Source organism: Alosa sapidissima, chromosome 11, assembly GCF_018492685.1.
Source record: "Alosa sapidissima isolate fAloSap1 chromosome 11, fAloSap1.pri, whole genome shotgun sequence".
NCBI lineage: Eukaryota > Metazoa > Chordata > Actinopteri > Clupeiformes > Clupeidae > Alosa > Alosa sapidissima.
The window spans coordinates 6,189,458-6,214,500 of NC_055967.1; the positions used below are offsets into that span (position 1 = coordinate 6,189,458).

General features: G+C 41.7%; 1 protein-coding gene across 1 annotated transcript in view; it reads right to left on the bottom strand.

Annotated features, from left to right (window-relative positions):
* Positions 1–4,491: 4,491 nt before the first annotated feature.
* Positions 4,492–25,043, bottom strand: part of slco3a1a (solute carrier organic anion transporter family member 3A1a) — a 58,238-nt gene continuing 37,686 nt past the window's right edge. The window contains exons 3-10 of the mRNA XM_042110654.1: positions 16,996–17,094; positions 15,762–16,037; positions 13,480–13,644; positions 12,892–13,090; positions 12,463–12,634; positions 7,932–8,104; positions 7,068–7,132; positions 4,492–6,474 (exon numbers count right to left, since the gene is read on the bottom strand). Of these exons, the coding sequence (XP_041966588.1) occupies positions 6,104–6,474; positions 7,068–7,132; positions 7,932–8,104; positions 12,463–12,634; positions 12,892–13,090; positions 13,480–13,644; positions 15,762–16,037; positions 16,996–17,094 (1,520 nt within the window). The 3' untranslated portion in view covers positions 4,492–6,103. The remainder of the gene's footprint in view (positions 6,475–7,067; positions 7,133–7,931; positions 8,105–12,462; positions 12,635–12,891; positions 13,091–13,479; positions 13,645–15,761; positions 16,038–16,995; positions 17,095–25,043) is intronic.

The window sequence follows — 25,043 nt, forward strand, 5'->3', positions numbered from 1 at the left end:
TTTCAATGTCCTATACAAATATTTTGTACATTGATGTTCCTTGGGGTCAGTTTGACCCCAGCTGTATGAAACATAGGATACATGAATATTTGACACATTATGGATATTATTATTTAAATAGTATGAAAACATATTGTTATTATCATTATTACATACACAAGTACTTATTACATATAAGTCATTTTGACAGGACTGTATAAGTCAAAAGGGGAAGCAACAGCAAGCATTTGGGCTGCTGACACTGGATGGGCAATATTGCCAGCCAGGGTTCCAAGGTTCATAAAGGGGTGTGGGGGGGTGGGATTGTTTTGTAGGGCTTTTGGTGGTGGCTGTTACACTCTTGTTAAGTACCTGTCACAAAAAAACTGGGTAACAATATGAATTATAATCATTTTCTGAGGGTTTATTTAGCTGGAGTCAAATTGACCCCAAGGATAAAGAGTGTCGGTAAGATTTGAGGATAACACAAGGGTTAAGCAAAAAATTTCCACCTGTATGATTCACATTGTTTTGGTGTCCACATACGTATATATTTCTTTGCAGGCATTTGAATCACTGTCTTGGCTTAAGACTCTTGGCTCTGTGATGCATATGATTATGGACATGATCATACATCACTTATGCACATCATAGCCCACACTGCACACATGATTAATGATGAATTAAGTGTATTCGGCCCCTCAAGGGCATAGAGAGCAGGCACACATGGGATCCTTCCATCATTATGGACTGCTAGAGACCTTGGCAGGTTTGTTCATTATCATGATGCACAGACAAGGTGAAACATGGCTGCTGAGCTGATAAAGTCAATTGACTCCACACATATAGTAGAGATACAGGTAATGCTGAATAGCATTGCTCCTGAACAGCCCGAGCAGCAAAAAAGGCCTTAATGACCTGGTTGCACCAATACTGAATACATTATCATAGTAATTCACAGAGGAACTATTATGAGGACTGGCACAGGGAGTGCCCATTAAAAGCTTGCTTGACTATTATACAGTCTTTTTTTAAAAGTTTTAAAGTGCTACGTCAACATGTTAAGGCTTTACAAAAAAGTTCCCTTACCCATGCATTAAAAAACAAACCATTATCGTTTGTATTAATAGGCCTACAATATTGTAAAACAATTCTGAATGATATTGTTTGGTTTCCCCCACCCATAATCTCCTTTAATAATTTAGCTATAACAAGCCTCAACATTCACACAAGGAGAGTGATATTATGTACCAAAGTTAACTAATCCTTGATTTTGTCTACATCAAAGCATAATCAAAGTGTCTTTGAAGGTCTTAGGTATACCACACAAACACAACAAACTCCCACTGCATACATCTCTCCACCACTATCTTCTCAACCCAAACAGCACCAGAGAGAGCGTAGGACCAGAGAGGCTGTCAAGTTGTCTGATTCCAGCAGAACACAGATGCACATTATGCTGCTAAGTTATTACTTTCAGAAACCCAGCCTGCTGCTCTGCTGCAGTAATCATTTGTCATTGATTTTAATCATGTTTGAAATTGCCGTTGCAGAAGGGTAATGCATTCTTTGTAACACACTGTGGTGGGAAAATAGCCTCTTTGTGTTGTTGACAGATATTTTACGTTTGCCTCAGATGTAAATAGATACCAAAGTAGTGGTGTAAATAACCACTGTGATATGGGACACTGGGACTTGTACTCCATTGTGAAAATGGGGCTAATTTTACACACAAGATGTCATGCACGGTGTCTGCTGCTGGCACTGAGAACAAAAATTCTGAAGAGAAAATTTTAGGACATATATTTCCTATTTGCGGGACATAAATTACTCTGCTTTAATCGTGGTTCCCAATTTTCCAGACTGTCTTTTTTTTTTGTCTGTCCACTATAAGCCATCGAGATTTCACAAGATATTCAGCTTCACAGAGCACAGTGCATTGTGTGCAGTCTATATAGGACACATTTGGTGCAGAGATGTTTGCTGGCTCACGGTGGCTGTGTACTCTCTACAAGAGAGTGAATCAATGAACCAGGGAGAGGGGATGAGGGAGGGAAGGAGAGGAGAGGGAGAAAGAAAGAATAGCAACTACAAAAAAAATGAACACCTGTTTCTCTGGCAGCAGAGTTGTTGGGGTCTTGTTTTCTATTCTTGAAAAACCCAATTGTCAGAACTTGTCAAAACAAAACTCCCATCGTATTGAATGCATCTGACTGCCAGGGTGGTTTGCTGTTGATGAAACGTGTGACATGACTAGCTAGGGGCTTTTGCTATGCACAATTAAGGCTTGTGGTTCCTCTTTAATAAATGGCCAAAAATCTCAGTTCATCTGTCTCTGACAAGGCGATTTAAGGCACATCAATGAAAAACATAATCCACTTATTTCCATTGTAGATTAATGTGAGGTGGTTGTCACTTCAGTACTTTGACTAATTTCTGCTTAACACCCTGCTCATGGGAGTCACTCCACTGTACATTTTCCATCATATGCACTGTTTCAAGCATTGATTCATGTCCTAAAATGGAATCTCAATATGATATGTGAGGTGGTTAGATAAGGCATTATAATTGGCCGTTAGGTAACAAACTAAAACTACCTTTAGATGAATTCACACACATTTTTTAGATACTCCCATAAATCACATGGACCTAAGGCTTAATGTATCTTCCTCTGCAATGATGAATGAATGCTGAATAACGTGTCATTACAGGAGGAAGAGAACCATCTCCTTGGTGTCCTTGTCTGACTGTCAGGTTAAAGTGAATTGAACTTCCTCTCCCATCTGAGGCACACTTTGATTATTTCTATCTGAGACAGAGAAAAATGGCATGAGGAAGATAGAAAATGCCATGACAAATGTCATCACAGGGTCACAGTGATTTCAAGGTTATATTTAATTGGGTCAGGAAGGAGTCATCCCCACATCTACAGTTAAAGACACATTCCTTAAAAATTTTAATTTTTTCAATTCCAATAAATCTAAATAAGATTTGGACATAGACTTATTCTCATTTCATACTTTCCCCTTTAGTGCCATTAAAATTCAAATGAGGTCGACATGTCAAACAGGTCTCTACACAGACACACAGTAGACATAGGGACTCTGTTAAGCCAACTCTACTGGCAAAGTCAAGAGATGAATAGCCACCAATGCCTGCTATCACTGTGTATGTTTCCCCATTGCAATCAATAATTACCCTGTGTGAATAAACACTTAAAATTGCACACAGGAAAATATGGAGTGCACAATGCAATACAACTTAATACAATCTACCGGTAGGCTATGTTCATTTAACAATTGCGTGAGACCATGCTCTCACAAGATGCACCCTGCAGGCAGTTCATATCTTTCTTTGTGATAGTGTCGTAAAACCTTGTGCAACAGATAGAAATTGGACAGCATTAGGCCTGTTGCGATAACTATTTTTGCTGGATGATATATTGTCTCAGAAAATTTTGTGTATACAACATTATTGTCATCTTAGACCATTTTTCCCATCTGCACAATAATGTAATCACAAGTCCTCTGCAACTGCAGTTTTTCGTTCCCAGGTCAGAAAACTGGATGTGATGATGTTTCTTAAAGCAACACCAAAGCACTTTTCCTCTGTCGCATGCTATTTGTTTATCCAGCACCGGTTTTGGAAATAACGATGTCCACAGACAAGATAGAGTGTGTTGCATGATTTTATGAAAGTATGATGTATTGCTACATTAGAACCAAGTCAAATGTGTAGCTTCTTATGTCTCATTCCATCGAACTACAGATCCGCTACCCGATCTGGCAAACTTACATAGTGCGGTTATAGCCGATAGAGGGTCGCAAAGCGAATGCAGAAGTGCCGTTCATCCTGTTACGAGTTGATGAACCACTGAAATGATTTTGGAAACATTATTTCAAGGTACAAAAAACTCTTTGGTTTTGCTTTAAGTTAGTTCACTTAAGAATGTTTTATTGTCATACTTTCTTACTCCTGTCAGACACTGAAAACACAGCAAAACGGTCTTACGGCCGAAGTTAAGATTAGCAGGATGCAGAGATACTATTTTAAACACCAATGGGTGATACAGCTTGTGCATATCTGCAACAACAAAAGAAAAATACTTTGATGAGGCACACGACCGCAGTACACTCAGGCCTTTAAGTTAGTCGTTGCAGTATTTTAGGACACCACTTTAAACACAAATGAGCAACAATTATGTTGAAAGCAAATGATGCAATATTGGACAATTGTGAGGTCTGCAGAAGTTATTGTCGATAGTTTTATTTATTGTGCGATAAGGCAATAACGCAATTATTGTAAGGCCTAGGCAGCATATCTTGTGTGCTTAAGATATTGATGCATTGGTTTAATGTACATTCAATAATGTACACACACACACACACACAAACGTTCATTAAGAGACACACACACACGCACAAACACACAAGCATACACATGCACATACACAGATGCCCCTGCACTCTCACACATAAAGCATGACACTTGTTCGTGGTCAAACTCGAGGTATAATTTTCTGAAAAATAATTTATTCTGCAGAATAAAATAAAAAGATATTTGCCATACAAAAAAGTATAAGAAAAAGGATACTGTCTACCATTTTACTGCAGAGAAATGTTTAGTTTGTAAAACAAAGTGAGTGTGCTATCAAGCCTTAAAGATGTATTCAAAACAAATATTGTGTTCATGAATACAGTGACTGCCTGATGAAAACTAGTTTTATATCCCAAAGACAGTTATGTACCTTTAATACTGCTGCAGCAGACTCACCTATGGCTGTAACTCAACTGTAGTTTGCAAATAACTTGCAAGATTTAAAGAGAAAAGACACTTTCTCACTAAGTTACAGAAATTTACCACAAAAATGTCATAATTTCCTTTTACCTGAAAAGGGCTAAACATATTGTATGTATACACAGAACTGTGACGCCATTAAAATGACATCTTTCATTCCATTCAAATTATACTCAAATACATTTCTATTCTGCTGGACACATACTCTGTTGGAAATACAATCTACTCCAACCTTTCTCTTCTGAAGAATAAAAAAATATATACACACTTCTATTCCCATTGATCTCTCCACCACATGTGTCACTGCCAAAATATCCTCTAATAAACCAATGTTTATCTCAATAGCCATAAATTAATAATAAATGACATTTTTTTTTGCTTTTACAATACAATATGTCTTCCCGCTCATCTGCCAAAACAGCAATATATTAATCATTTCTTTTCTTTTTTTTTTCTGGATAACCGTTTACAATTAAGACATACTAAGGTTCAATAAACTATGTAAAATATGAGCATACGGAAATTGCAGGCAGAAGCCAACATAGAGATCCTTGATAACTCCATTATGTAATGCTAAAACGAACGTTAGCTGATACAGGTATCTGTTTAGAACAATGCAATGACAGATATGAATTGTAGGACGGAAAGAACATAATAATTGCTAAAAGTTAGAAAAAAAAAAAAGAAAACACACTGTGACTTGGCCTCAAAGTTGCATACTGCGTAGACTAAGACACAGGAAACAAAGGCTGCTACTTTGTTATGTGTGTACAGAGGTCCAGTATAGCATTTGCCTATGTAAATGTTTCCATTTTTATGAAAGAAAGTGACACTGGGAAAAAAAAGTAAGACAGTAACTCTAATTTGACACTTTTGTTGTAACCTTTAAGCACAGATGAACATGTTCTTCTAGAATTGACTGTTGTAGTCAAAATAAAGAAGAAGAAAAATGGCTTGTGACCGATCAGCTAGCTATGAGCCGAGGATCAAAACCAAACAGTACAGTAGATGTCTACCACAAAGAATCACGACAGAATTCACTGGAACACTTCCGCTGATATCACCCTTACAGAACAATATGGACCCTATTAAATGGATTGATGGATTCATAGCAAAAAAGTGCAGTAACAGTCTTCTCTTGCAGGGTCCTGAACCATAATGTAATTTTTTTTTAATAATCAAGATTTTGCCATGAAAACAAAAACAAACCATCTATCCTTTAAAAAGGAAAAGAAAAAAAGAACATGAATCAAGACATCAAGATAATGAATGAGAATCAAGGATGTAGCTTGTATCCGGTTTAGTCCTGCACCCCATCCCCAAACCCCTATAAAACAGACTCCATGTTCTCACACCACTCATGGTCCTCCAGGTTGTAAATAAACTTTGTCCTGCTGCCTGTGCCATCCTTGGCCAGGCCGTCCATGTTGACATTGGAGTTGTTGAACATGTCGGTGGGGCTCGGGTAGCCCTCGCAGTTCTTGATGTATTTTGTGTAGTTGTGGCGCAGGCACTGCCACGTTGTTGTGTACAGCAGGAAGGCGATCACCTTGAGGACAATCGCCATGCTCACGTATAGGCGCCGGTAGGACACATTGTCGTACAGCAGGCAGGCACCCCGGGATTCGCACTCCGTGCTCCAGAAAAGGCAGGTTGAGTCGATCCCGGCGCCGAAGATCAGAGGAGGCGGGATAAAGCCTGTAGTAAACATGCAAAGATCAGAACATCAAAACAACATGGGTGACCACCAGGGCAAAGTACTGTGCCCATTATGGAATATATTGTGGAGAGAGTCCAACTTGGATTTGAAGGCCCAACTCAAGGTCCTCAATTTTTAATGGTGTTTCTCTGGAAAATATCCAAACTGAATTCTAAATAAGGTTTTGACTTCCCACATTTAAAAGAGGATTTTTTAATAGGAATGATCCAAAGATTGTACTTGATATGTTGTGCACTGGCATTACATAAACAAGAAGTGATATGAGGACATAAAGGATTTGGTAACACTTTACTTCACGGGTGAGTTCATAACACATTCATAGCAGCTGTCATAAACTGCACATAAAGCATTCATGACTGTTTCATGAGACATGACTCAACATTCATACCAAACCGATCATGAATGTGGAAGACAGAACGACAAGAGCTTGTCAAAATAAAAGTCCAAAGTTGCAAAGCAGCATTTCTGTTTTTGGTCCAAACCTCTGATCCAAACCTGAATGTGCTATGAACACACCCGTCAAGTAAAAATGTTACCAAGGATTTTTTAAATGCAGATGATGTCAGCTCACCCAGTAGTCGCAGCAACAGGAATAACACTCCAAGGGCATATGACTTCAGGTCTGGGCTCACCGTCCTAGAAGAGAGGTGGAGATTAAAACAAACCTGCCTTTTCATCAATCCCACAGCCTGCTACTTCCAGTACAGTTACACAGAAAGGAGGATTGTATTGCACATGTGAGTGAGACTCATACAATTATAGAGAAAGAGTGTTGGTGGTGGGTGTTGAGGGGAACGAGCACAGGAGCAGAGAACATCTTTGATTAGAAGCATCTTGACCTGTAGAATGTCACTAACTACAATGGCAGTGCTGAAGTCTATGCATGATGAACATTGCTTGTTCTCTGACAGACACAGCAAGAGAGAGAGAGAGAGAGAGAGAGAGAGAGAGGGAGAGAGAGAGAGAGCAAGAGAGGAATCCTCAAAGGATATAGGAAGACACGGGGAACAATCCAAGCAAAGAACAGTGCTTGACATTTTGTTACAATATGACAGCTGGTTTGATGCATTGGGGAAAACCTTCTTTTAATGAAAATGGCTATTCAGAATGTCAAGCAAGCTTCATTTTCACACTGTATTCCAAAGATGTGTCATTCAAAAAAATGTCATTTGTTATGGGTTCCTATCAACACTTACACATCATTTGCAAATCTATGTAAATGGCTTGGCTGTGAGGACTACATTTTTACGTACCATACAATAAGGCTCAAATGACCCAACATAACTCATAACTAAAATTCTACAGATTTCATTGAATTTCATTGTCATTCAAATTAATGTGTTGAACTGTCAAATCATATCATAGCCAGATCAGAGCCAGATCCGAGCCAGGTCAGATCCCCAGTGAGACAGAGCTGGAGAGTAGTGCTGGATACCTTATAAGGATGATAACGGAGGGGGTCTGGGCCATGGCTCCGATCATGCTGCATGCACAGATGACGCAGAGGAAGGTGAGGAAGGCCTCCTTGCAGCCTGGACTGGGGCATTTCCCTGGAACCGCCGTGGCCAATTCACTGTCACTAGAGACGCACGAGCACCCCGACAGGTTCTGGAAAATTCCAACCCATAAGACATGCAGTTAGGCACACTGTAATGCACATCAGGAATGCATATTTCTCAGTGTTGGTCAGTGTGGTCTCAAAAAAGGTGTACAGTTGGCTTCAGATTAATGCAACACCACAAAGTGGATTATAATTCGAAATATCACAATAATTCAAGCTAAAACTGAGATGACCCTCTGGACATTGGTTTAGCACCATTGACATCCCTCCCTGCTGAATTACAATGATCCCGTATGATACTTGTAGGCAAAAAGTGCATTGTGCACACATGTTCCATGAAGACGAACATGAGGAGAACGCCTTCTCTTCATCTGTGACTAGCATCAATATTAAACAGCTTCAACCAAAACAAACAAACAAAAAAACAAACAAAAACTAAGCAAACACAGACAAGACAAAAACAACATGAAAATCTCTCTCTCTCTCTAAAATCGCCACAGGTGTCTGCCTTCGGAAGCAAATAAAAGACCCTGGAATTTCGTCTGTGAAAAGGTCACTTGTCGGCCTCTCTAGAATCTCAGGCTGATAAGGCCCATGGAAGGTTCCAGTAAAATGCCTGTTGCTCTTGCTGACTGTAATATGTAAGGGATAACGGCCGCCGAGGTGTCCTGTTATACGGAATTAATGGACGAGGGCGAGGGGCAAAAAACTCCCCAACGCGCAGTGGAGGGGAGTTGCCTCCGCCCGAGTCCATTAATTCCGTATAACTAGACACACCTCGAAGGCCGTTATCCCGCTTATCACCTGGTTGCCACTGTAAAGCAAAGGAAACACGCGGTTCCGTTTAGCTTGTACAACTTTTGTTGGCCCTATAACAGCGATAGCATGGACAGTTAGCTTGTTTACAGTTGATTCCATTGTTGCGAAGCCTGCAACCGTCGTCCTACTATGGTTGTTATAGTTACCATTCATAACTCTCTCTATTACAGCAAGCATCTGCACTTAATGGACAATCACCTAGCAACAGGCCAAGAAGGAGGAGTCCAAGCCAATATTTACAGTGCAGACTCAATATTCTTGAGCCACTGAGTGTGGTTGTTGCTACTAAAACAACAGGACCCACAGCAGTTATAGGTTTAAAGCAAATGTTGGCTAAGATGTAATAGATTTAAAGATGATTAGATACCATTATTATAAGGCTATATACTTATATAAGGCTATAAGTAGAACGCTCCATTGATTTGAATGGGATTTCCCAAAGTTCTACTGGTCATTATTTTCGTCTAAGGACCTCTGAACAATGACCGCTGTCAATGGCAACGCATTTTCATTCAAAAGTGAAGGCAGACGGTTGATCAGCTGTGTTCTAAAGAAGGTTTGATTCAAGTTCAGCGTGTGTTGCGAACTATTTGTTTCTCAGCAAAAGCCACAACGAAACGTTAACAAATAAATGTAAAGAGACATATCTTGGAGTTTATTTTTTCGTTTTGCCAAGTAGCCTTATAATAAGCAGGATAATGTATAGAACGCCGGTCATTATTATTTTTATTGATAAGATTGCTAATATTAGGTCAAATATCCCATCTCCGATGTCTCTTGCTAATGTTCCATGTCCCCCTTCTTGCCCTAATAACCTGAGCTATTTTAGACCTACCTCTATACAGACTCTCACTGACATTGTTGCAGCAATGAATCCTTCATCTAGTCCTTTAGACATTTTACCAGCCACTCTTCTCAAAAAAGTGTTTAGTGCTATAGGCCCTAGTCTGCTATCACTCTTAAATAATTCTCTTTCCTCAGGGTGTGTCCCTGACCTTTTCAAGACAGCCAGTGTCCAGCCCCTCCTAAAGAAACCTGGCCTTGATCCTTCCATTCTAAAAAAACTTTCGTCCAATCTCTAAATTGCCCTTTATCTCCAAAATTCTGGAAAAGGTGGTCTTGATGCAACTCTCTGAAATGTTAAAGGGCAATAGCATCCTGGAGAAATTTCAGTCAGGTTTTCGTCCTATGCATAGCACTGATACTGCTCTTATCAGGGTAACCAATGATCTACTAATGGCAGCTGATTCTGGTGAGCACTGTTTTGGTGTTGCTAGATGTCACTGCTGCTTTTGATACCATTGATCATGCTATTTTAATTAGAAGACTAAGAGAATGGGTTGGCATAACGGGTCCTGCTTTGGACTGGTTCATATCCAACAGGACATTTTTTGTTTCAATAGGTAATTTTACTTCCTCTACCTCAGCTATTACTTGCGGTGTTCCCCAAGGTTCAATTTTAGGACCAATATTGTTTTCCCCTCTATATGTTACCTCTAGGCCACATAATTCGCCACATTAACATATCATTTCACTGCTATGCTGATGACACACCGCTGTACCTCTCAGTCAAACCAAACATGCTTAAAGGGAAACTTGGCAGGATTTCCCCCTCTGCTGGTGAAATTGTGCATTATGCTATTTCAAACTGTGGTAAACGATAAAGCACATGGATTTGTTCACAAGCTAGTGAACGGTTAGCATACGTTTGGCAGAACTATGTGGATGTTACAAGGTAAGAAACACGATTTAAAACAAGTTTCTTGTTTCTCACTTCTCTTTCCGGGACGGTAGTCTCAATGTTGCAAGGTTGGTTTTCTGCCTGGGGACGCTAGGCGCAGCGGGGAAAGTCACCATCATTTTCATCGGAACAGGTCATTTAACCATCCAAATGATTTCTAAACTGTTTATTACGTTGAAATAGTTGCCAAGTTCCCCTTTAACAAGCTAACTGTACTGCAGGATTGCATAGCTGATGTGAAAGACTGGATGTCACAGAATTACCTACAGCTTAACTCTGACAAAACAGAAGTCCTTTTCATTGGCCCTGACAAAGTCTATAATCAAGCTAAGACTTTTCTTGGAAATTTAGCCTCAAATAACAAGACTACTTCTAGAAACCTAGGGGTTTTATTTGATACGGATTTAAAATTTGACCAACATGTAAAACTCCTTGTGCAGTCCTGTTATTATCAACTGAGAAACATTTCCAAACTCAGATTTATGCTTCCTTTAAAGGACACAGAGAGAATTATACATGCATTTGTCTCATCTAGACTTGACTACTGCAACGCCTTATTCACCTGTTTAAATCGTCATTCCATCTCTCGTTTACAGACTGTTCAGAATTCAGCAGCCAGACTTTTGACAAAGTCGAAATTTAGGGAACACATCACCCCAGTTATGGCCAATCTTCACTGGTTGCCAGTGAGTTTTAGGATTGACTTTAAAATCCTCCTTATTACCTATAAAGCATTACATGGTTTGGCACCTGACTATTTAAAAGATTTATTAACCCCCTACTGTCCGGCTCGACCCCTCAGATCCTCCAGCCTGGGACTTTTAGTTGCTCCAGAAAGTAAACTGTCAACTAGGGGTGACCGATCATTTGCAGTTAGAGCACCCAAGCTTTGGAACAGCCTCCCTTATAACATCAAATCTGCACCATCAGTGGCTGTTTTCAAATCTAGTCTAAAGACCCACTTTTATAAAATTGCTTTCCTTAAATAGTGAATGATTCCACTCATGTCTCTGCTCATTTATTATCATTATTATCATTTCTGTTTGTTTATTTTGTCTTGGGTACTATACTGTATACTTTTCCTATTTTCTTTTTTTTATATATATATTTAGTTAAGTATGTGTTTGATAGTTTGTAGTTGACTATTTTATCATTATTATTATTATTATTATTATTATTACTATTATTATTATTATTGTTATCATTACTATTGTTTGTTTTGTTGCTTTGTTTTGTTTGTTTGTCTGTAGAGCACTTTGTGCTTTGTGCTTGAAAAGTGCTATATAAATAAATTTTATTATTTTATTTGTATTATTATTATTGGAAAAATTCAGGGCAATTCAGGGCCCTTCAGGGCAAAGCAAGACCAGTCCAGTCGGGACATATTTTCCCAATAATGACCGGCGTTCTATACATTATCCCTTACTTAATGGGACCCAAAACAGTTTGGGGTATAAAGCAAAGATGTAATATATCTAAAGATGTAATGGCTAAAATGATGATGATGATGATGATGTGTAGAACAATACATAATGTGTGTACATATAGTGTGTGTGTGTGTGTGTGTGTGTGTGTGTGTGTGTGTGTGCATGTGAATCCACCAAGGACACCATATTGCACCATGCCATTAAAAGCTCATTAGACAGAACACTGTGTCCTCCTCCCATGATTCATAGTCTATGGTGGCGCCTCATTGTAATGGCTCAAGCATATGCAGCGCCGTAGACAAACCTCCATCTCTATCCATCACAGCTGTGCAAAGAGAGAGAGAGAGAGAGAGAGAGAGAGAGAGAGAGAGAGAGAGAGAGAGAAAGAGAGAGAGAGAGAGAGAGAGAGGGTAATGACCTGAGACAGAGGGGGAGGAAGCCCTTTCTTGGGTGAGACTTTGGTGCACCCGGCGAAGCAGGACGATAGGTACGTGACGCCGTTGGAGCCACACACAGGACTAATGGATGAGGTGAGGCAGTTACAGTTACTGAGGCAGGCAGGTTCTGGTTTCTGACCCACGTTCAAGGTTCTGGAGGAACAGACGCAGAGAGAGAGAGAGGAAGGGGTTATTATCAGCATGATATCCAAAACAAAACCCTCAGTCATGAGGCATGAGATAGATATAAAAGTAGGTAAGTTGTTAAGTAGGCAAATTCACAATCCCCATGTGCCCACACATCATAATGTGCCAGCTTGTCCTGGCACAACTGCTGTGTAAATGTGCTAACTGTCAGCCCTGGTCCAAAAAAAACCCAAAAAACAAACAAGGACACTGCCTGTCCTTACTCGTTGCCATAGGCGACAGTCACCCCGGCGACAGGTACTGTGTCACAGCCCAGGAAGAGGAATGACACGTAGCAGGCAGTGGAGATGAGGTTGACCAGCATGGCCATACGGATGGCCCCTAAGGCCGACAGATTCAGCTTCTTCACCAGGAGCCCTCCGAGGAAAATCCCCAAACAGGCACACGGAATGGCAGTCATACCTGAGACACAACACAACACAACACTTGTTTCAGACATCCAGTCAACACTCATACTTGATACGTGACATTTGTGATAATGTCAGGTGTATTGTACAGTATTGTGACAACAACATTTTATGAAAATCTGCCATCTCCCCAGTTAGCGGGGGTGAGTTAGCAGTTCTGGAAACACCAAACTCCCCTCTAAAGGAGGGGACTTTATGCAGAACCAGAGTAATTAGCTGGCTGATCAAGGTGAGTGATATGTGTTTTCTAAAGTGACAGAACCCACACCAAACTGATAGAAAGATATTTCAATGAGGAAAAAGACTTTAAAATTGCATATAGGCCTTGACGCTGGTTTCATGAGTGTGTCTTGACCTGAATGACGAGTCTTTGTGCCGGCTTACCAAGCAGCTGATTGGCTGAGCTTGTGGTGAGGTTGAACTGCTGTTCCAGGTACTTCCCCAGGAAGGCAGCGAAGCCAGCCACCACTGCTATCTCCATACACGCCGCCAGGATGATGCAGGTGAACACGGGGTTGGACAGGAGGTGCTTTGTCACCTTGGGGATAACTAGACAGAGAGAGAGAGGTACGTCAGGTGAAAGCCAAAGTATGGGTGCTTTTTAGTACTCAATGCCCATTTTGTTCATTAAGACGGGGATCACATCAGCCAGCGGCAAGCGGCAGCGGCAAACTTAATGCAACGCTCAGACCATAAGTTTTATCTCGTTCCTAAGCAACACAAACGGTTTGTCAATTGAATACGCTCGTGTTGCGCTTTGAAAGTTGAACCAACGCTCAGCTTGTTCCGCTGCCGAACCATAGAGAACAATAGGAAACCTGCCACTTGCCGCTGGCTAATGTGATCCCTCTCTAAGGCTCATACAGTACATGTCATACATGTTCTAAAGACATTTAGAACTTCTCCATCTGCCTCCATCTGTCTCCATCTGCCTCTATCTGCCACCACAAAGGCATCTAAGACAAATTGCTGCTATGCCACTTTACTTCTCCTAGCCAGCTATTACCCCAGTGACAAAAAGACAGACAAACAAATGCAGTTCAGCTTCTGACAGTATCATTGCAGTCGCAGTACACTGACATGTGACAATCTGTCCACGATGTGACAGCGTCACAGATAAAAACACTCCTCAAGATGGGCTTCGCTACACTCTGTCATTCAGGCTTTAAAAGGACACTGAAGTTAGTTGTTTATCCTAAAGACTGCAGATACTTCAAAATAAGAAAACTTTCTTCTGCCATTCTGCCTGTGTGTTGGTCTGTTTATTTCCAACATGAACATTAGTGTGACATGGTCATTTACTTTCAGACTCCCTCAGGAGGTCCATCATCATCACACTTTCCTTCACCGCAGTGACTCTGCGTCTGGGCTCAATGTAATTCTGCTGCTGTGCATGGGTAGCATGCGTCTAATTGGCCTCCCACACTTTCCCCTCTAAATTTAGACTTTTACAAGAGCCACATGTGACAGCCAGTGATGTCCATGGCTTTCCAACACGTTTGTGACTGTTTTCCATTCTTGTAAAAGCTCTTTTCCCCTGTAAAGATGTGGCTGTGAGACAAAGGATGAGGCCAGAGTCACATATGCCCTCACTACATTTTCTTCAGTTAAATGTGTAAGGCAGGGTAATGTTTTCCTCCAACTGTGTGGTCACTTCATTTTGGCAGACAAACTTCAAAAGTTATCTACAGAAAGTAAAACTACTTTCGTAACTTTCGTAACTGCTGTCATTACCCCACAAGTCCTGTTTCTCTTGCTCTGTTGCTCCAGATTTCCAATTCAACACCACATTGTTCCCCAAACAAGAATCATCCAAATGAGCTATTCAGCATGGGCAATACAAACTCCTGCAGTGGACTTCATAAATCATAATAACTTCATAAATCTGGGGAGGCTCTGTTACAGCTGTTACAACTGCTACAGCGCGAGCCCAGCATCATTCATCATCAGCTAGCAGCGCACTCTGCTGTGGGGCTCTGGGCCAGAACTCAACCTGATCTGAGCCAGAACTCAACCTGATCTGAGCATTTGCCAGAACTCAACCTGATCTGAGCCAGAACTCAACCTGATCTGAGCCAGACCCGGTGACTTTCTAGAAAGGTTGGAGCCAAAGGAGAAAGGTTGGAGCCAAAGGGTGCTATTTGAAAGGCCAGCAAAACCTTAGACCTACAACTTCAGCTTGTGAAGGATGGAGAACGGTAGCTAACAAGACACATGACACCACAGTAAAGCGAGACACGCTTGTTTAAGGGCAAAATGCCTTTGTGTCTTCCAAATAACACTTACCCTACATGGGTTAACACTACTACTTGTAATCCAGCAGACAGAGAAGAGAAGGCATAGCACGGAAAAAAGGAATACTGCCCAAGTCACTGGACAGACCTATTTAATGTTTCAGTGACTCTGCCAATTTTTCTCTTGGGCCCATTTGGATTTGGTTGATTTTAGGCAACAGCTACTCATTATTTCATTGATGATTTTCACTACAATGTTCTCTACTTTTTCGAGTGGCTTACTACTAATCTTAAGCACATCTCGTAACAGCACGCATTTCTACAAGGGATAAATTATACTAATTAATTGATTGAGTAATAATAAGCTCCTTAAGAGTGCAGGAGTGGGCATGTTTTCAAAATGGTGGAGCAGGAGTGGCAGGAGGCACACACCTCTGAGCTGCTGGCAGCAGGAGGGGCTATTGCTGTTGTCTTGGTGTCCGGCAGCGACCCCGTTGCTCGGTTTGTGCTGGTCATAGTCCTGCGACATGCTGGGCGAGAGCATGGCCTGCTCGCTCTCGGCCCTGGGCTCCCCATCGTGCGTGGGTAGGGACTGGGGGAAGCCGAACATGAAGAGTGCAGAGAAGAAGAGTAAGGCACCGCACAGGAGGAAGCCCCCCCACCACGCTCCGATCCAGCGAGGGTCATCAGGGGTGATGCCCAGCTTGCCTGGAGGGGACAGAAGACAAGGACACAATTACACACAAATACGCACGAACAGCCAGAGAGACAAATAGAGAGAGAGAGAGAGAGAGAGAGAGAGAGAGAGAGAGAGAGAGAGTGGGGGAGATAATGTATGTGTGTGTGTGTGTGTGTGTGTGTGTGTGTGTGTCTGTGTGTGTGAGAGAGAGAGAGTGGGGAAGATAATGTATGTGTGTGTGTGTGTGAGAGAAAGCGAGAGAGCGGGGGAGATAATGTATGTGTTTGTGTGTGTGTGTGTGTGTGAGAGAGAGAGAGAGAATAGGCAAAGATTACGAGTGAACACAGACTCCCTCTTCATGCTGAGAATATTCATAGCCCCCATAACAAAGTATACGGCTAATCTGCATAAGAGTTAACATGGACACAAAGTGAATTTTCATCCTCTCCACACTGAGGGAACACAAAGAATTTGGTGGACTCGTCTCATGCATTTATCCAACCTAATTGTCAGAGACAAACACTCACTCTGTGGACCTCATCCAGCTGATTTTCCACTCTAATCTCTCTCTGGCTTTTAGAGCAGACTCATAAATGGAAGAAGGGCCACTACTCAGTCATCCGCTGTGTTAATTGGCAAATGCATAATCAAACATGCACAGCATGACAGAACTAGGAACATTTAGAGCAACCTAAGCATAACCTGGCCAGGCCTTTAAGTAACATGAGGGATGATCTTGAGCTAACATGTCTAAGACAAATTATGTATGCCAGATGCCTTTGAAAAAATAATGGCATGTAAATAATGGAACTATTATTGTAATGAGTGAAACATAAGAAGCCGTATCCACATGAGAGCAGTCAGCAGAACAGACAGGCTGTCAAGGCATCGGCGGGTGTAATTGAAGGGGTATTAGTTGTGCCTTGCTGTGATGCTTCAGCGTGCTGTGAATTGATGCGCAGGCGAGGGAGAGGCTGAGGAACTCACTGGTGTCGATGAAGATGGCGTCCACATAGAACTTTGTACAGACGGACCCCAGGATGAAGCCGCAGGCTGGCCCAAACACCAATGTGGAGAACAGGATACCTGCAGGACCACAGGGGAAAGGGAACGGAACATGGATTACTAAGAGAGCAAGATGGACTGTTGTTAAAGAGAGAAAATAGAGCGACAGTGTGTGTGTGTGTGTGTGTGTGTGTGTGTGTGTGTGTGTGTGTGTGTGTGTGTGTGTGTGTGTGTGTGAGAGAGAGAGAGAATAATAATAAGAAAATAAGAGCTTTGCCCGCAGCGCATCATCACACTTTCAATAAGCTGCAAATGATGAACAAACCACGTGTGACAGAGGAAGATTCTGTTAAAGTAGTGCATTTGCAATGGGATCACTATGGGAGGAATGTTTTTGACACTGCATGAAAAGAGAACAGTATAAACACTGTATGTGTGTCTAGCAGTGTTTCCCATACATTGACTTTTTTGTAGCGGCCCACCACAATATCAACATTGACCACCACACAATGATTTTCTATGTTGTACTAATCTATATGGGATGAAATCCTATATATGATATCCTAAATAAGAAGCAGTATCCCTACGCTAACGTTAGAATACTGTTGGGTTGTCGAGATTAGCACACTGTAACATTACAGCTATTTGTCAATATTGACGTCTCGTGCAAGGCAAGTATAACTATAGGCTATTCATTTTATTGACTCCGACACAGAATGTTTGAATGTTTGCTCAATAGATAGATAGATAGATAGATAGATAGATACTTTATTGATCCCCAGGGGAAATTCAAGTCCCCAGGGGAAATTCAAGAAATTCAATATTTCAATTTCAATTCTGTGGGAAACACTGTCCAGGTGTAGCTTATATGTTTGTACATGGCTAAAGTGTAGGCTAGGATTTTCTTTTTAGACAGCAGCAGGGTGTTAGCTGCAGCCGACCACAAGACAAGGAAATAAGTGGTACTTATGTTAAAATAAATATGACTATTATTGTTATTATGTTATTACTTTATTTTCTTCTCCAGCTCACTCACAATGCCCCTGAGATTCTGGTTCCTAGGCATGATAATGCTTCCTTTCTCGAACACACAGAGTAAAGAAAAAGAAGGTGAAGAAGGAGAAACAACCACAGAAGGTCGACTCAAACAGATATGACCAACACACCACTTCCCTGTTGCAAGATCTTCGAAGGTGAAGACTGCCAACATACTGATACACTAGCTTCTGCTGCCACCTTCTGTTCAGACCTTTTCAGTAACACAGTGCAACGTTGATGCAGGCAGGTTGTGGACAACAACTCGCGCCAAATAAAATCATCAGACTTTAAAGGCTAGAGCGGAAGTAAGATAGGGAGAAAATGAGAGGGAAAGTGTGTGTGTGTGTGTGTGTGTGTGTGTGTGTGTGTGTGTGTGTGTGTGTGTGTGTGTGTGTGTGTGTGTATGTGTGTGTGTGTGTGAGGGAGGGTTTTGAACACTTCCAGAGATGCAATAATGAGTTCCTATTCAGCCACTAGGGGGCACTATCTGTCAATGAAAAAAATCAAGCCTCCCCTCATTTCATGTGCACTTCTCTTATTTAGGACTGATACAAAGTCACCAAACTCAAGAAGGTGAAAATGACAATAGTGTACAGGATTATGTCAATGGTTGTGTCATGGGTCCCAAATTAAATGATTCAACAATAGAAATCATTAGAAATGTGGGTAGCACAGAGTGTGCCCACCGTGGCCCAGCAACTAAGATCTGAACACAACACTGACCTTAGAGGAGACTTGGCGGAGTCTTATCTCTGTCTCACAGTGCCCCATGAAAAACAACAATCAAACATGACCTTAAGATCAGTTTATGTATGACAGAGCCAACATTTCAACCACTGATGGGCAAAAGACCAAAATGCAGCTTTTGACCACTACAAACACTGACACCTCAACCTTAGAATATCTCAGCTACTGTCCAAATGACTGAAGACTACCAGCCGAGTGAGACTGCTCTCTGAGACATTCATGTGACACAAACACAGACCTCCAATCAAATGTGCTGGACATCTAGGGCAGAAAATGTGTCCACAAATCCCCATTAATGCGTCGGCGTCCAAAAGCATGACAGCGGCCCAGTAAAGAGCCACACGCCGGCCATGGCTTCCCGCAGAGATTATGCCGGCTTCATTCACTTCACTCTCACCATCCCTTCTGGGCCAAAGCTCTCATTAAACTACACACCATATTGCTATTGTTCTGTACTGTACTCAGGATGTGTGTGTGTGTGTGTGTGTGTGTGTGTGTGTGTGTGTGTGTGTGTGTGTGTGTGTGTGTGTGTGTGTGTGTGTGTGGAGTGGGGAGATCTGTTGATAGTGGTTTGGGTGTGAATGGGCTTCTTCTTCCTCTTCTTCCTTTACCCTCTTGTATGACCGTAATAAACGTTAGTCAGACTATCTAAAGACGTCTAAACAAGACTGTTGCATGAAACACACCCATTACTGTCTTTAGTAAGTCAGAAAGCTGAATAAAACCACAGAATTGGTGAGAGAAATTTAGTGATGAAATCTTTGACGTTTTGGGGAATATTTGGGGGGGGGGGGGAGAGCAGAGCAACCGGCACCTTGGCAACAGTAACATCCCCTCACACTGCCTGCTCCGTAGCTCCGCTTGGTCAGAGGGAGATAGGCGATGCTGTGTGTGTGTGTGTGAGAAAGCTAGAGAGAGAGTGTGTATGAAAGTATGTCATACTGACACCCTACCTCTCTCTTTCTCTTTCTCTCTGTCTGTTGTGTGCATGTACTGTATATGTGAGTATGTGTATAGGGTGTAAGTGTGTGTATACTGTATGTGTGTGTGTGTATGTGTGTGTGCGAGCGTGCATGTGTGTGTATGTGCAGAAGGTGTGGGGAGGGGTAAGTCATGTCTCTATGTGAGATTCACTGGGTCCATATTACTCCCCCTGCGGGCTGTGGGTCGTGGCTGGCAGTGGGGCAGAGGGGGGGGGTGCATGCTCGCTATGGCAGATGTTCCTCATGTGCCTGCAGCAGCCAGTTAATGAGAGCGCAGGGAAAAATGAGTCAGTTTTCAAGCACACACTAAAATACTATGCCCACTGATCAAAGCCACTCTACATCACACAATGTGTGTGTGAGAAAGGGAGACAGAGAGTCTTTCTCTCTCTTTGTGTGTGTGTGTGTGTGAGTGTTTATGTGTGCATGCGTGCCTGTTAGAGATAGAGAGAAGGGTAGAGAGACTTTGCATTTGTGTGTGTAGTGCATTTGTGTGTGTGTGTGTGTGTGTGTGTGTGTGTGTGTTTAAAAATGTGAAAGACAGATCTAATATGTGTGTGAGAGAGAGACGTGCGAAGGGAGATGTGTGGTTTGGTGTATGTGTGTTGACAACCGAGGTATGCTTCCTGACTTCACCACCCACCTTAAATGCAATATTTAGGGCAGATGTCACCAAACTACGGCCCGCGGGCCGGATACGGCCCGGCACCTCATTTTGGGTGGCCCCCCAAAACATGTCTGTGGTATGTAGCATCCGGCCCGCACGGGAGTACGACATCGTCAAACTATAACCTCCGCAATTTCCCCCATTCATTCTCTATGGCGAGTCTTAACAGTACACATGTAATACTCTTTTTGTCCACTGGTGGTTGTTTTGGCACTGTTTCGCGTTTGCCAAAAAAACAGAATGAAATGTACAGGCCTACCTGCAAACAATGTAAGAGGCCTATGCTGACTGCATCAGTGCTCAAAGTATTCTAAACGTTTATCCATTAATTGTTAATAACTAACTAACGTCTATTCAAGTCATATTTCTGTGACTTTCTGGGATAATTATTTCTATTTTTTATTCACTCGTTCAAATGTTCATACAAAGAGTTCACAAAGTTCTCATAAGGTGAGTGAAAGTTAGAATGGTGGTAATTTCAGACCACTTTAAATTATTTGTAGGATATTCACAACATGTGCTCCGTATTCAAAGACTCAGAGTTCACACATTTTTAATAAAATATACTTTTGGGACTCCCTGCTAATACTTTTGGGAATGCAAAAGTATTTTTATTAGTAGGCCTATTATTTAATTTGAGCTACATTTTACACTGATCTGACATGATGGCAATATAAACACAGCTAACAATGGTATTAAATTGCAATAGCCTATGATTAAATGTAATGGAATATTCAACTAAGGTAGACTGCTGTTCACAGCACTAAGCTATTTATGGTTACTGATATACTCCGAGTTTCTGGCCCTCTCTTAGAGCCAGGCATAGTGAGCTGGCCCTCGGAAGAAAAAGTTTGGGGACCACTGATTTAGGGGTTGGAGGGGATAGGCAAGCATTGTCTACTCATTCAAACACCCACTTACACCCAACCACAGACACACACCCACACGCACATACACACACACACATACACACATGTACATGCCTGTATACCCATGCACACACACCCACACAAACATAGTAGTACACACAACACACACACACACACACACACACACACACACACACACACATACTGTACACACACACACACACACACACACACACATGTACATGCAAACATACCCACACAAACATAGTAGTACACACACAACACAACACACACACACACACACACACACACACACACACACACACACACACACACACACTGCAGGAAACAGGAATGTGATGCCTCTGTGGGATGATGCTGGCGCGTTGGCCACAGCGTGCTGGATTCCACACAGATTGGACAGTCTCCTCTCCTCTCCTGTCCTGTCCTGTCCTGAGGGCCAGGCAGAGGAGACTCACAGCACTTCACTAATGGTAGAGCAACACTTAGATCACTGAGCTCTCTGCTGCTCAGCGCACAGCGAGATTACACAGAGTGTGAGAGAGATAGAGAGATAGAGAGAGAGAGAGGAAATGATACTGTAGATAGCCTAAAAAGAGAGAAAGAAAGACATAGTGAGAGAAAAAGAGAGACAGAAAGCGAGAAGCAAGAAGCAAGAGGGAAAAGACAGAGAGGAAGAGGGAGTTAGTGATAGAGAGACAGAAAGAGAGAGACAGAGAGAAAGAGAGATAGGGCTCTATCTTGCGTCCCAGCGCAATTGACTTTGTATACTCGCGCTTTTGTCTTTCCTATTTTGCAGTCAGCGCATATTGGAATTTTCCCTCCACAGGTACATGCCTGTAAATTAGGGAATTCGATTGCGCCCATGGGGGCGGTTCAGCGAAAAGACGGGGCGTGTTCCGGCGCAAACGTTCACTGTTGATATTTTGCAGTTTCAGAAAACAATTCCGCCACAGACCAGGAACTCCCTGGTCTAAAGTCTGTTGTGCAAATGCAGATGCTATTTTAAGGGCACATGCATAACCACAGGCCTGCATGAATGAATGCGTTGCACACCAATCTACAGACACCCCCGTGCACATACAGAAACATTCAAGCCTTGATAATATTTGTCCATTTCCAGGTTTTGTTCGTGCATTGGTGACCTAAAAATTTAGTAGCCTATATAGTACAACATCTACATGCAATATATTTACAACAACAACGCCTAATTATGACCTATTAATTTGGACAACTTTATACAGCCCTATAAAGGCTAAGTTTTGTTCCAATTTACCGTTGTGTATGGCTTTAAACATCGCGTGCGCTTTATAGGGATCGGCCGATATGCGGTTTTTACGTGTATCGGCATCGGCCGATAAGCCGCTGCATTCGCCGATAGTTTTTCCCGCATTATTTACATACAGACGTCCACAGGCAGCTCTGTGTTGCTGGAGACGCTGCAATTCACGTGCAGACTGCCCCTCCCCCATGAGCAGAGTGCTGAAATCCTGCTCTTCAAGACAACAGTAAACTTTAAACTTTCAAAGCATCTTTTAACTGTTTGACTTAGCTGAAATATTGCCATACACTTTGAAGGTGGAAGCAAGTTTGTGGGTCCAAATGGAAAACACGAATGATAGATAGGTAGGCTACTTTTTTTAATGCTTAATGATCGTTTATAGCCTAAAACTGCTTGCCATTGTATTTAGGGAGTTGCAAATAGCTAAGTTGTAGGCTATCCATATTCATGCGGTAGCTGTTACAAACACTGGTCATATGATTAAGTAGCCTAATGCCAACGTTGTTCCATGGTATTTGTGGGAGTTTTATTCAGCGACCACCTGGCTGAGTGTTGGAGCGTGTGGTGTGTGTGTGTGTGTGTGTCTCCCTCCCTGAATGCCTGTTCTATTAAACATGCTTGCCATTGTATTTAGGGAGCTGCAAATAGCTAAGTTGTAGGCTATCCGTATGCATGCGTTAGCGGTACCTGTTACGAACACTGGTCAATCATATGATTAAGTAATGCCGACGTTGTTCCGAGATATTTGTGGGAGTTTTATTCATCAACCACCTGGCTGAGTTTTGGACGCGTGTGGTGTGTGCGTCTCCCTCCCCCTCTCCCTTCGAGCGGGGCGGAGTTGCCATCGCAGTGATATCAGAGCTTTAATAATGAGACGTGTAGTTGAATAATAATTCGTGTTAACGTTTATCATGTACCAGACATACCGTGTATGCCTTACTTGTTTAGAGCCGTTTGCTAACGTTATAATTATCAGTCCAGTTCAATGGTGGTTCGTCAGCTACCAAACAGAAGTTTGTGTGTGCGTCTGGTCTGTCTCACTCAGTGGGACACACGCATCACAGCGATATGAGAGTGCTGCGCTACCCGAAGGAGAGATTTTAAAACTTTGAGAGATACGTTTTTATACCTTTTGACGTTGATGCCGTTTAGAAGAGAAACATCTGACACCACGTTATTTTCCTCTGCTGATTTATGTTCTGTGGTTGACAAATCTGGCAGCTTTTTTATAGAAAAATTGAAACCATGCAGTCTAAAATGACAAATCAAGCACTTTATTTCAATAGCTACTTTTCAGGCTTATTGTTTTCTTAAATTATTTAAATGTGTTGACAAAGGACATTTTGTGATGACTTGAAATATGTCTTATAATATGTCAGCAAGCAATGCATCATCAAGGCTGTGTTGTAAGATGTTGATGAAAGCATTTTGCACAATTAACCATATCCAGTGCACCCATCCATAAGTTCAATAAATGTTCCTTTTTTAAATTGAGACTTATAACATTTGTTATCATCATTTGTGTAATTATGTGTCATTTGTATGATGTAAATTGAGGGAGCAAAATAAAAGCAGTATCGGCTCCAAATATCGGCTCAAGAAAATCGGCAGCCTGTATCGGTCATCGGCTAAGGCTGATGGAAAAAAATCGGTATCGGTATCGGCACTAAAAAAATCCATATCGGTCGATCCCTAGCGCTTTAACATCATTTAAGCATTATTCCAGCTGCACTAAGGTTTTAAGCAGCATAATTTTGCCTACCTTGTTGTAGCCCATCTGAAATAACTCCAAGCTTTGTTATGTTCCCTCCATCCTTTCGTTATTTTTAAAAAACGTTTTATATCCATGATGGCCTTGAAGTCTTGAGTTAGTGAATTAGCTTAAATCAGCTTTTATGTGCTGTTAACCAGCAACCATAGATAGTACAAGAAAGCAGCAAGTATGGCTACAATTTCTGTAGTTTCTGCATCCATTCATTGTTATTCTCTTCCGCTCAAACAAATGTTGTGCGTGCATTAAGTTGATTATAACGTGTTTACAAACTCTACTTAACAGAAAATATTGTAAATAGCCTACTGTCATGCAGTTAATGGGATACTGTGCAGAGTTGAAAGTTAGGTCAACTTGGAAACTGTTTCTCGTTGTTGGTGGAGTTGCCTGAGGGTAAGGAGCCCGTGCTTGGCCGCCTGTGCTGCGCAACGCACACGTCGCTCCTCTCATTTATACATCGTAGTTCCCATTTCTGAAAACCATACATAATTTCAAAGAAAAATATTATCACTCAAGGGAAATCAGTGGGGTGTCCATTAAGATGTGAAAAAATAGGCATAAATCTAGCGTGCACATTTTCACGAATCACGGATGTATTGATGACATAAATTAGGAAATATTAGAGGACTTAAGGAGACGTGATGTTGAATTG